Source organism: Schistocerca cancellata, chromosome 8 (assembly GCF_023864275.1).
Source record: "Schistocerca cancellata isolate TAMUIC-IGC-003103 chromosome 8, iqSchCanc2.1, whole genome shotgun sequence".
NCBI classification, from domain to species: Eukaryota; Metazoa; Arthropoda; class Insecta; order Orthoptera; family Acrididae; genus Schistocerca; species Schistocerca cancellata.
Window position 1 is genome coordinate 329814817 of NC_064633.1, and position 13736 is coordinate 329828552.

The 13736-nt window shown below is 41.3% G+C and overlaps 1 protein-coding gene across 1 annotated transcript in view; it reads right to left on the reverse strand.

Annotated features, from left to right (window-relative positions):
* LOC126094521 (vacuolar protein sorting-associated protein 45) overlaps nucleotides 1-13736 on the reverse strand; it is a 125351-nt gene that overhangs the window by 94516 nt on the left and 17099 nt on the right. The window contains exon 3 of the mRNA XM_049908938.1: nucleotides 8327-8476. Coding sequence (XP_049764895.1) covers nucleotides 8327-8476 — 150 coding nt within the window. The remainder of the gene's footprint in view (nucleotides 1-8326; nucleotides 8477-13736) is intronic.

Below are 13736 nucleotides of genomic sequence, written 5' to 3' on the forward strand. Positions count from 1 at the left end.
GGAGAGGCCGCGGGGGAGGGAGAGGCCGCGGGGGAGGGAGAGGCCGCGGGGGAGGTGGAGGCGGAGGGGGAGGGGGGAGGCGGAGGTGGAGGGGGAGGCGGAGGGGGAGGGGGAGGCGGAGGGGGAGGGGGAGGGGGAGGGGGAGGGGGGAGGCGGAGGGGGGAGGGGGAGGGGGAGGGGGAGGGGGGAGGCGGAGGGGGGTGGCGGAGGGGGGCGGCGGAGGGGGGAGGCGGAGGGGGGAGGCGGAGGGGGGAGGCGGAGGGGGGAGGCGGAGGGGGGAGGCGGACGGGGGAGGCGGAGGGGGGAGGCGGAGGGGGGAGGCGGAGGGGGGAGGCGGAGGGGGGAGGCGGAGGGGGGAGGCGGAGGGGGGAGGCGGAGGGGGGAGGCGGAGGGGGGAGGCGGAGGGGTGAGGCGGAGGGGGGAGGCGGAGGGGGGAGGCGGAGGGGGGAGGCGGAGGGGGGAGGCGGAGGGGGGAGGCGGAGGGGGGAGGCGGAGGGGGGAGGCGGAGGGGGGAGGCGGAGGGGGGAGGCGGAGGGGGGAGGCGGACAGGGGAGGCGGAGGGGGGAGGCGGAGGGGGGAGGCGGAGGGGGGGAGGCGGAGGGGGAGGGAGGAGGGGGAGGGAGGAGGGGGAGGGAGGAGGGGGAGGGAGGAGGGGGAGGCGGAGGCAGAGGGGAGGCGGGGGTGAGGCGGAGGGGGAGGCGGGGGGAGGCGGGGGTGAGGCGGAGGGGGAGGCGGGGGGAGGCGGGGTGTGGGGAGGGGGTGGCGGGGGGAGGCGGGGGTGTGGCGGGGGTGTGGCGGGGGGGTGGCGGGGAGGAGGCGAGGGGGCGCGGAGGGGTGGCGGGGAGGAGGCGGGGGGGTGGCGGGGGGAGGCGGTGGGGAGGCGGGGGGTGGCGGGGGGAGGCGGGGGAGGCGGACGGGGAGGCGGACGGGGAGGCGGACGGGGAGGCGGACGGGGAGGCGGACGGGGAGGGTGACGGAGAGGCGGACGGGGAGGCGGACGGGGAGGCGGACGGGGAGGCGGAGGGGGGAGGCGGAGGGGGTGCGGAGGGCGAGGCGGTGGGCGAGGCGGTGGGCGAGGCGGTGGGCGAGGCGGTGGGCGAGGCGGTGGGCGAGGCGGTGGGCGAGGCGGTGGGGGAGGCGGTGGGGGAGGCGGTGGGGGAGGCGGAGGGGGAGAGATGCATCATTTTACATTAAATGTACTGACCCAGTCTCTTTTAGTTACTACAAAATAAAATATTGTGAAATTTGAAGGATTTTAAAAATGTTGCCAGGTATGGTGCAGAGCGAAAGATTATTGAAGAGTGTATTTGTTTTAGTTTGTGTAGCCTCAGTATGTATTCATGGTTTTCTTCCCTAATCTATATTGAAGCAGCTGAGCCCAGTTTGACTTTTACAAAAATCCTTTCTGTTCATAAAAAAGGCATGTAAAATCATACCCTTGAACTACAATGGTTATCTGGACAGTGATCGACATTATCATGTAGCCAGAATGAGATTTTCACTCTGCAGCAGAGTGTGCGCTGATATGAAACTTCCTGGCAGATTAAAACTGTGTGTCCGACCGAGACTCAAACTCCTTATCATGTAGCATGGGAAGTAGTTGAGGGAACGAAACAATGATTACATTGACTCAGGTACTAGCTCAGTGTGCTTAGCAAATTGGGCAAAGCAACTGAAAATCCCAAAAATGTGTCATTTGTTCTGTAACAAGATTTCCAGTGGCAAAAAAGTCAAAACTACTGACATTTATCATCAATTTTGTGTTGCATATGAACCTAATGTGATGGGTGATATTGGAGTGCATCAATGGTGGCACTACTTTAAGAAAGGAAAAACGAATGTTAATGTTCGTAATACCAGACGATAAGGAAATAACTTATCCCAACTGTGGCGGATTTTGAAATAAAACAAAGAAGTTTACATCGTTGGATTCTGCCTGCCACTGTCATTTTGCTTTATTTGTTGTACTATTGGACAATTTCACCCACAGCTCATTTTCCAGTATCTTGACGGAAACTGAGTGAATGATATTTGTAACATGGAATTACCCAATTACCAAACACCTCATAATACATTAACTCCAACATTAAGTTTGGAATTAACAATCATTTGATTTTAAAACATTAGCACTCATAAATAAAGTACTAAGAATAAAACATTTTCATTATAGATAATTTCAACAACGAAAAGAGCAAATCATACAGCCATAAACATATTTGAAGATGTTTGCTCATTTCGCAAATGAATTAAATGTGCCATAAAATATGAAATTTTTTAAAAATTTAAGTCAATTATATTTGGTAACTACTCTTGCAGTACAAATCTATATATATAAAACAAAGTCGGGTTTGTTACAACACTTATAACTCGAGATCTGCTGGACCAATTTTCATGGTTTTTGATTTGTTGGATTTGTCTCCACCCCGAATAGCAGAATACATCTTAAAAATAATGAAAAATTGACGAATACTTGAAAAATGCGTTATTTTCCCTAAAAGTTCTTTAGTTTCGGAGCTGTCAAATTTTTTTGTCAAAATCTGTAAGTAATGATTGACATTTATGCATGCGTTCATAAACTATTTAAAATGGATGAATAAACTATGATGTGTATTTTTTTTTTTTTAAATATTGAAAAATATTACGCGTGCGTTCAGAAATGTGTAATGAATACTTAATCATTTCAATAAATGCTCATTTGTTTATTACATGTCAAACATTTGTTGTCCAAACCTGTCAAATAATGTAACAACTATTTATGTGTGCATTCAGAAATTTATTTTGTGTAAAATGTCTCGAAAGTTCAGGTAGGTACTGTTATATTTGTTTGTTTTAGACATTAATTTGTGTAAATTATTTATTAAATTAATTAAAGATTTATTCTACAGGTTAACAAAAGTGTAAATGTCTTTTCATAGGTTGTCTATGATTTTTCTTGATAAGCTATTGTCTATGTCTCGATTGTTTTATGTGGTTTTGTGCGAGTACATATTCAGTATTACTATTAATAAAAATGCCGCGTCCTAGAAAATCTAATCTTTCCCAGCGGAGCCGTAATGCAATTAGGCAACGGAATATCGCGAGTCAATTATCTGACGAAGAACGAGAAATTGCCCGAGAAGAGCGCCGCGTTAGGATGGAGCAAAGAAGGGCCTTAATTCGTGCTTCTCAAACACAAGAGCAAAGAGAGGCAGCCCGTGAAACGGCTAGATTAGAAACGAGAAATCGTCGAGCTTATCGTACAGATGAACAGAGGAATAATCTTCGAAGTGCAAGAAGAAATGGTTCAAGTATTGATTTGAATCGAGCAGCGTTTCGATATGATTGCAACATCGACTACAGCTTGCATCGTTTAGTTTGCATTGGTCCAATGGACGTTGTTTGCCAGCATTGTGGCGCATTGAAGTTTGCTGGTGAAACGCCTGGTTTGTGCTGCCTTAGTGGTAAAGTGACATTGCCATTAGTGGTCCCGCCACCAGAGCCATTGCGTTCCCTGCTTTATGGCGAAACACTAGAATCACGACTTTTTCTAGCGAACACTCAAAAATACAATGTCTGTTTCCAAATGACTTCATTTGGGGCGGAAATTATCGAAGAACACGGATATAATCCGACATTTAAGGTAATTTACGTTAAAAACTTTATTTTCTATGATTGTAAAAAAAATTTGGAATGTAGTTTGTTAGATTTCTGTATTTGTCTCTAAAATAAAAATGGTATGTTATTATCTGAAAAAAAAAAAGTGTTTGTAAATCTAACTATAACTATGGCTTTGAATTTACAGATTCAAGGACAGATTTGCCATTGCATTGGATCATTGCAACCTATTGAAGGTGCACAGCACAAATTCTTGCAAATATACTTCATGGGCAATATGGAAGAACAACTTGACCGGCGTCAAGGGATCAACACAGCTACGAAAAGAGCAATTCTCCAAGATTTGCAGCAAATGCTTCATGAACATCATGCATTGGTCAGGCTGTTCAAGACTGCTTTAGAGCGCATGCCAAGTGATGACTATAAAGTTGTAATCAGAGCAGATAAAAGACCAGCTGGAACACATGAACGCACATTTAATGCTCCAACAATCGATGAAGTGGCAATCCTGATTGTTGGTGAAAACTTGGAAACACGTGATATTGTGCTTACACGACGCAATACTGGGCAACTACAAAGAATATATGAAACACACCGTTCATATGACGCGTTACAATACCCGCTGATGTTTTGGCAAGGAGACGATGGATATCACTTTAATATCAAAATGATTAATCCATTGAATGGTAAGATCAATATCATTGTTTTCATTTTAACTTGATATACATTTTATTCTGTTTGCTTTTGGTACACAAAAAAAGTTGTCACTCCTAATTTAGTAGAGAGTAGCTTAAGAGTCGTTAACCTATTAGGGGTTCTAAAATACAATTTTTACTGTATTTGTTTCAGGTGAGGAAACTACCAAGAAGGTTAGTTCGATGAATTATTACGCATATCGTTTGATGATTCGTGAAAATTCTGACAATTATTTGTTGCGATTTCGTCGACTGCTTCAACAATACTGCATTGACATGTACGTTACAATCGAAACGGAGCGCCTGACTTTCATCCGGTTGAATCAAGCTAAATTGCGTTCGGAAGTGTATATTCATTTACGCAATGCAATAAGCACAGAAGGAGATTCAGAAAATGTTGGTCGATTGACTATTTTACCAGCGACATACACAGGTAGCCCACGTCATATGCATGAATATGCGCAAGATGCAATGACATATGTTCGTCATTATGGTCGGCCAGATCTATTCATTACATTTACATGTAATCCAAAATGGATGGAAATTATTCAATTGCTGCTTCCCGGACAAACATCAAGTGATCGACACGACATCACCACACGGGTTTTCAAGCAAAAAATTCGGTCACTAATAAATTACATTGTTAAGCAACACGTCTTTGGGATTACTCGATGCTGGATGTATTCAGTCGAATGGCAAAAACTAGGCCTACCGCATGCTCACATTCTAATTTGGTTAGTAGACAGAATTCGGCCAGATCAAATAGATGACATCATATGTGCGGAGATTCCTGCTCCTGAAACCGATCCAGACCTACATGATGTTGTAATCACGAATATGATTCATGGACCATGTGGCACTATCAACCGCCAATCACCGTGCATGGTCGACGGCAAGTGTTCCAAACGGTATCCGCGAAAATTCACGGCAGAGACCATTACAGGCAACGATGGTTATCCATTGTATCGGCGTCGATCGCCCGATGATAATGGTAGAACTATCACAACTAAAGTGAAAGGAAACGATTTCATAGTTGACAACAGTTGGATTGTTCCATATTCGCCACTTCTTTCCAAAACATTCAAGGCACATTGTAATGTTGAGTATTGCAATTCGGTCAAATCTATTAAATACATTTGCAAATATGTCACGAAAGGGAGCGACATGGCGGTTTTTGGTATCCAAACATCCAATATCAACGATGAAATCACGCGCTATCAAGTTGGTAGATATGTGAACTGCAATGAAGCAATTTGGCGTATATTCTCATTCCCTATTCACGAACGTTATCCCACTGTTGTACATTTGGGGGTGCATCTAGAGAATGGTCAGAGACTATATTTCACAGCGTCGAATGCTGCTCAACGTGCTGAAACACCTCCAGCGACAACACTGACCAGTTTCTTTGCGATTTGTCAAAACGATTCGTTCGCACAAACGTTACTTTACTCGGAAATGCCACATTATTACACTTGGAACGCTACATCGAAGAAATTTCAACGTCGGAAGCAAGGCGATGCAGTTCCTGGTCATCCAGATATAAGTTCTGCTGATGCTCTTAGTCGTATTTACACAGTTCATCCAAAGAATGATGAATGTTTCTATTTGCGGTTGTTGCTGGTACATGTTCAAGGGCCAACATCATTTGAATCACTACGAACTGTTAATGGTATAGTGTGCCCCACATTTCGTGCAGCATGTCAAGAGCTGAATTTGCTTGAAAACGATAGTCATTGGGACACGACAATCGCTGAAGCAATTATTTCTGCATCTCCAAGTCAGATACGCACATTATTTGCTATCATCATTTCGACATGCTTCCCATCGAACCCACGTGACCTGTGGAACAAATACAAAGATAACATGTCAGAAGACATTTTATATCGAATTCGTGTCAGCTCAAGAAATCCCGATCTTGAGGCGAATGAGGAGATGCATAACCAGGCTTTGCTCTTGATCGAAGATATGTGTTACCTCATGTGCGGCAATTTGTTAGTTAGGTTAGGAATGCCAGCGCCAGGTCGCGGAATGAATGACGCATTTAATAGAGAATTGGAATGTGAACGTGAATATGAGCCACATGAACTAATCCAATCAGTTCAAACGAATGTACCACTGTTGAATCCTAAGCAGAAGGAAGTCTATGATACACTGATTAATGCAATTGATGATGGAAATGGTGGCTTATTTATTTTGGATGCCCCTGGTGGAACTGGGAAGACATTCCTCATGTCACTGATTTTGGCCACTGTACGTGCGAGATCCGAAATTGCGGTAGCAATTGCTTCTTCTGGAATAGCAGCCACATCGTTAGACGGATGCCGTACAGCTCACTCAGCGTTGAAATTGCCATTAAACCTTCAAACTACTGAACAACCGACATGTAACATTTCGAAACACTCCGCAATGGCCAAAGTTTTAGTAGCATCAAAAATCATCATATGGGACGAATGCACAATGGCGCACAAACGCGCATTGGAAGCACTAGACCGAACATTAGAAGATCTGCGCAATGACTCGAGATGTTTTGATGGTTCAATGATTTTATTATCTGGCGATTTCCGACAAACACTACCAGTAATTCCAAGATCTACTGCTGCCGACGAAATAAACGCTTGCCTCAAAGCATCAAATCTGTAGCGATATGTAAACAAACTTCAACTGTCTGTAAATATGAGAGTTGCATTGTTGAACGATCTATCTGCTGATGATTTCTCGAAGCAATTGCTGACTATCGGTAATGGCCGTGTTCCTGTTGACAAATCGAGCGGTCTGATTTCATTTCCTCCAAATTTTTGCAATTTCGTCTAATCAAGAGACGAGCTTATCAACAAAGTATTTCCGGATATCACTGCTAACCACAAAAATATTAAATGGTTAAGTGAGCGAGCAATTTTGGCGGCTAAAAATAAAGATGTAGATGACCTCAATTTTAAAATTCAAAATCAAATCGTAGGTACTCTGTATTCATTCAAATCTATCGACTGTGTAACAAACGAAGAAGAAGCCACTAATTATCCAACTGAATTTTTGAACTCCTTGGATGTGCCTGGTTTACCACCGCACAATTTACAACTGAAGGTTGGCTCGGTAGTCATCATGCTTAGAAATTTAAACCAACCAAAACTGTGCAATGGAATGCATTTGGTGATAAGAAAACTGATGAGCAATGTGATTCACGCGTCAATACTTAAAGGAAAATTTAAAGATGAGGAAGTTCTTATTCCAAGGATTCCGATGATCCCAACAGATATGCCCTTTGAGTTTAAATGAATTCAATTCCCGATTCGTCTTGCCTTCGCCATGACGATCAACAAATCACAGGGCCAATCCTTGACTATTTGTGGCCTCAATCTAGAAAATGCGTGTTTTTCTCATGGTCAATTGTACATGGCATGCTCACGTGTCGGCAAACCATCCGCATTATTTGTTCTTGCACCTGACCAAAAAACAAAGAATGTCGTTTACCACAAGGTGCTTGAATGAAAATCCGATTAATGAATTAATCAGAGTGTATCCCAACCTGCACAACATAGTTTTCAATGATTTTTTTCTGACATGTGTTTGAAATACTTAATTATTATTATTTTTTTAATTTTTATTCTCATTCTGTATGTATTCATCATCATTCATCAAAATAAAATACTTTTATATTTCTATCTATATTATTTTGTATCATTGTATTACGTTCATCAAAGCCTAAATTAGTTCAGCTAAAAGGTAACACGACATTCATTGACTGCTAGGCGGTAAGAAGTTCGCCGGGTCAGCTAGTTACAGTATAAATTCAATTATTATGTTCCACATCATAATCAGTTATCACAAATGTGGATAATAAAAAATGCAACTAATTAATTAATTGAAAAGTTTAAGTGCTTGCAAAATCTGCACTACTTGTATTCTGTACAATAATACACAAATTTAAAAGTGTAATTAACATTTACTGACCACTTACATCTCTAGAGCATACTCTACATGTGTAATCTTACAATGGTCCACACTTTTTTTGCTCAAAAATTGTAATGAAGTGCACAAACCTTGAGAACATGCTGTTATGCCAAGAGAAAATAGATGCGGACTAACAGCCAGATAGTCAGCATAAAATTCCTGGACTTCCCTCACAACTTCTTGATCATCTGCTTCAGCCAATGTCTTTATGTCAGCTTTTGCTATAATATTGCTGAAATCTGAAACCAAAATAAGATTTTTTTATTTTTCAGTTTGACTAAGGCTCAAAAATATGACAACTTATTGCAGTTTAAGTGCTACAAACAGACCTCAAAACGTCATACAGTGAACATTGGTACTATCTGTGTGGAGTAACAAACTGGAAGCAATTCACCTAGCATCCAAAGAGAATATTTGAGAGTGTATAATATTTAGAAAAATGTAATTGTGATAAAATAAGCTCTTACCCACTATGGGATTAAATATAAAAAGAAAATTCTGAAATATTGAAGGAATGTTAATTACAATGGTGTAAGAAAGGATTGTGAGGTCACTAGACACAGCACAAGGCTGGCCAGGAGAAACTTGAGAAAGAAACTGGCCAAGGTCTTTTCAAAGACACCATCCCACCATTTGCTGTAAGTGACTTAGGAAACTTGTGGAAAAAATTTATATGTGGATAGTCGGATGCAGACTCCAACTTCCATCCTCTTAAATGAGAGTCCTGTGTCATGTACCACCTCTTTTGGTAATGCTGTAAGAATGATCAAACTTACCTGGTACATATTTTTATTTAGTGAAATACAGTGTCCAGTACAAAGTGTTCTGATTTCAGGAGATCTTTCTCATTATTTTTATGGGTTACTGAACTGTTTGTGTGGAGTAGTGAGAGTACGAGTTTGATAGGGCATCTCTCTCCGACACACAGTTTGGAACTTTATTATCAAGCAAGATACTTATACGTTGGAAGTGAAACTACCCACCAATGTTATCAAAACTAAGAGTGTGATGCCAAAATAATATGATAGCAAATTAAAGAGCCCAGTATTCAATAACCAGCATCAATCTAAAAACTGTTGTGGAGCACTGTACATGACTTCCTGCGACAGAACCGAAATGCTTAATCTTTGGGTGCATCCCTTTTGAAAGTACAGGTACAGTGAACTCCCTTGGACAAGTCACAAATATTTCAGTTTTTGGTTGCAGCTGCTACAAGAAAAATAAAGATTCTAGATGAATTACTACACATGAAAAATGGAACTAAAAAGGTCTAGCTGTAGCAAGGGTGGAACAAAGAATATAATAGACAAGAAGAAGCTGACTCTCACAAGTAACACAATGAATAAGCACATGCAACATCACAGCAAGTAGCAGCCACTAGTAGCAGAACACGACAAATGTATCTCAAGTGCTGTTAGCAAGTAATTAGAATATCTGTAGCAGGTGATAACAGCAATAATAATACTTGGTCTAGTAAAACTTATAGCTGTGTGTACTGAGTAATATTTTGGACAAGTATTTGTGAGGCTAGGATAGTAAAGTCAAGCCATTAATACTGATAAATGAAAGTGAACGTGATAACATGTCAGACTGGGAGGAGTTTCAAAAGGGCAACGTAAGTAATACAAAATTTCCATTATCAGACAGTAAGCTGGACAAAGGCATGGGGAATATGGACACAACCCAAATGGTAACGCACAAGGTGTAGGGGGAGTCATGACAGCAGTGAAGACAAGTATGCAGAACTGGCAAAGACAGAGTTGGGTAATAACTTTGATTTAGTAAAATGATGTCAGCAATTAAATTATCAATAGAAGAAATGAAACTGTCAAACAAAAAGCAAGCAAATAAAACAAAAAATTGTGAAACAGCAGTCTAGAATGTAGTATGAAAGAAATGAAAGTCAAACAAAAGGTGAGAGGGAAAAATTGAAGAACTAAAATGGAGGTGAAACTGGAAATTCAAGAAATAAATGACAGTCAAAAAAAACGACGACTGAGTTCTGAGGACATGTTCAAAATGTGGAAAATAAGACTAGATATAGAAATAAAATTGGCACATGAAAAAAAAAAAATACAAAACTAATCATGAAAGAAAGTCACAGTTACGGAAACAAGAAACAGGACACATGAAATAATAGAAAAACAGTACAAAACAATATCTAAATGGCTAGAAAATTTAGAAGGCCAGGTGTAGGTACATATGGAGAAGCAAAAATGGTCACATTAGATGTAGCACAGGTACAACAGGAAGTCGACATCATTAGTCAAGTAGTAGACAAGATAAAACACACAAAGACATAAACTGTAGAACAAGCAGTACATAATATTACACCAGGAAGGAAATTCAGTTGGTGGACATCCAGCAACAAATACTAAAAATGACCTTTAAGCAGAATTCATACACAGCAGCAAATTTACCAAGTTCCATCTTAAAGAGAAAGCATTGTTGGAAAGCACTTTATTTCCTAGATGTGCAAGATGATAACTGAAACAGTGTGTTGGGTAGAGATGGGCAAAACTGTTCTTTTCAGAGATTGGATCAGAACTGTTCACTCCCTGAAATGAATTAGCTCTTTTTCATGACTCACCACTCATTTACAATAGAAAATAAATGGAAGGCACATTGCCCTTTAAACTTGGTTTATTCCAGTACTATACCTGTATTTTGATCTTATTTGATCCTATTTTGAAGTAACACAGATAATGAGTAAGAATTTTGTATTGTTTATTGAAATTTCCACGATATGACAAAGTTTTTGATTATTGATTTATTTTGCACTATCGTGGTTTTTTGGGTGATCGGAAAATGTTGTAACTTGAGATTTACATTAACAATATATTTGGCTATAATGTATTAAAATTTCATTAACCTCATACAAATACATCGCAAGCCATATATTTTTAAAGTGAACGTTCCCTTTCGAAGACGCCTAAAATCGCAAAATCCGTACCAGAATAAGAAAAAAAAATATAAATTTGACTGTAAAACGAAAGTGCTGCATATAGCCTTACGCAGAATAAAACAAGGAAAATACTGGTGTATCACATTTTGCGAACCATTTATCGGTTCGCTCGTAATTAAAGCGTAAATTCGAGTGTCCATAATAAAAATCCTATAGTAAGAGGAGTCATCAGGAACCTAATCTAATCAGTTTAAACAAATAAAAATAAAATAAAAACAATTGATGTATACATAACATAATAATGTAATATACATAGCGGTATTACTACGAAGAACAATATCCAGTGGGGACGAACTCCGATGCAGAGGCGCTGAGTCGAGCAGGTCGAGCCGCAAGCTGTATTACTGCGTGAGCTGAGACCGCAGAGACCAGAGTGACACCTGAGTCGCTTTGCTCGACGCTCTGGCTAGAGTCGAGACGGTGGGGTGAGCGTTGAGCAGGCGAGTTCCGAGGGTGGGGGGGAGCGGTGAACTCACCCGCTCCGAGACAAATCGTCCGTTCCCTTGCGAGCAGGTTTTTGCAAGTAGTTCCTATGTTATCCGCTAGGTGGCTCTCTGTCCTGTTGCTTGCATCAACTGCCCAGAGGGCAGGACGTGCGACTGAAACGATCGCCGACAGAGTGCGATGCGAAGTTAAGCTGCGCCAGACACTGCACAGTGCACACGGCAGACGACGCACAGAGACGGCACGGCATATGTGAAACACAAAATCCAATGGGGCACTGCACAATGCAGGCAGCCAAGGTAGAAGCAGGGCAGAGGCCGGCGCTGGCTGTGTTGTGTGGCGTGCACTGTGCTCTGACCAGCAGAGGCACTGCTGATATGCTCCGTCTCTCTCTCTCTCTCTCTCTCTCTCTCTCTCTCTCTCTCTCTCTCTCTCTGCCGTGGGAAACGTTTGGAGCTACCGTTCTTTTTTTCTGAATCACTGATTGTTCACTCCTTTGAAAGATTGAACTCTATGAATTAGTTCAAGAGCAGATCCCCCATGTCTAGTGTTGGGTAGTGCAGGAACTCCCCTACAAAGTACACAGCCATCAAACAGGCAAGATAAGGGTAGCAGTGGAACAAGAATGTGTAGTATGCACACCAACTGAACACAAAATATGCAGCTAACAGGCAAGGACATAGAAATGGTGGAAAAAGAAATTGTAACAGTGATGCAGGAAAGACACCTGAAGAGACAGCCGGCCACATTAAACAACGTCTTCAGCAGAGGACAGCAAGATAGATTCCACTGCAAAGCAGAAAGGAATCGTGAAAGTGGCCTGCACTACCACAGAAAAACAGGCAATAATAAGGGGGCAAGGAATCACAAGTTTGACAGATTTCCTTCTAAATGCAGTGAAGTGCAGAACGAAGTGCAGAACATGGACAGAGGAGAAAAAGGGTGTGGTAAGAGTAAAGAAGAATATGAAGACTGGAAGATGAGAGTGAGCAGGAATCAACCACCAAAAGAGAATACAGGAAACTTCCACTAGTTTCTGGAACAAAGTTTGTAGAGTCATAAGCAGCTGCTAGCATGCGATCAGTTTACGCCATAGGAATAGGAGAAATAAAATTCTGAATAGAGTAACTTACTACAAGAATAAACTATAACAAAGAATAATGTGGAAGTTATTCAAATTATTAAAGTTAACAAAAACTTGTGATATTTGGAATTTCAGCTTTGTGTAGTAGCAAACAGTGTAAATAATGAAATATTTAAGATAAGAATGTAAGTTACAAGTTTACCAGTTACTTGTTTTTAAAATAGAAGGTGCTGTTGAAGAGTTATGGGAAATCCATAAAATGTCACGAGCTGTAAGAATTTGAAATTAAAAAAAGAGTTGTAAAGCACGAACACAGTCATCCTGGCATATTTAGAAGAAGAAGTTATTGTTGATTCACAGTGGTTGATGATGAAGGGAGAGATTTGGGAAAAATAAAGTGAAATAATGTGGAAAAAAATAAATATTAAGAAAGAACAGACTTTGGAAGAAATGAAGTGAGATCACCTTGAGAAGAAATAGAAAGAATAATCATGTCTTTTTTATGAGAACAAAACATTGAAACATGTAAATATATTTACTTGTATCCACCAAGTAGCTAAATATGCAGATGGGAAGGAAAAGATAGTATGCTGAAGGAGAGAATGAGAAAAAAAAGATTTCTGTCCAAACACATAGGTGTCATAAAAGGAACTGTTATTAAAAAAGAAAAAAAATTATGACATACACTGTATCTGTGTACCACATTATCATAAACTACAGACGAGTACAGAAGCAACTGAGAAAAAGTGAAACACATCTTAGCTGCAGGGAAATAATGAAAGGATGCAGGCAGAACAGTGGTTTATTATTTCTCAGCACATATAAGGAGTCCTACAAGAAAACTGAAACTAAATAATAGAACAATGAAGCTGGTAGAACATCAAAAGTGACTCGCAATTGATTGTGAAAGTACAGAGAACATAATAAAAAGGTATTATATGAAGGAGATGTGCCAAAAGACAATAATGGTTAGTAGGTTCGCTAGTTGATTTGTTTGGAGAGTAAA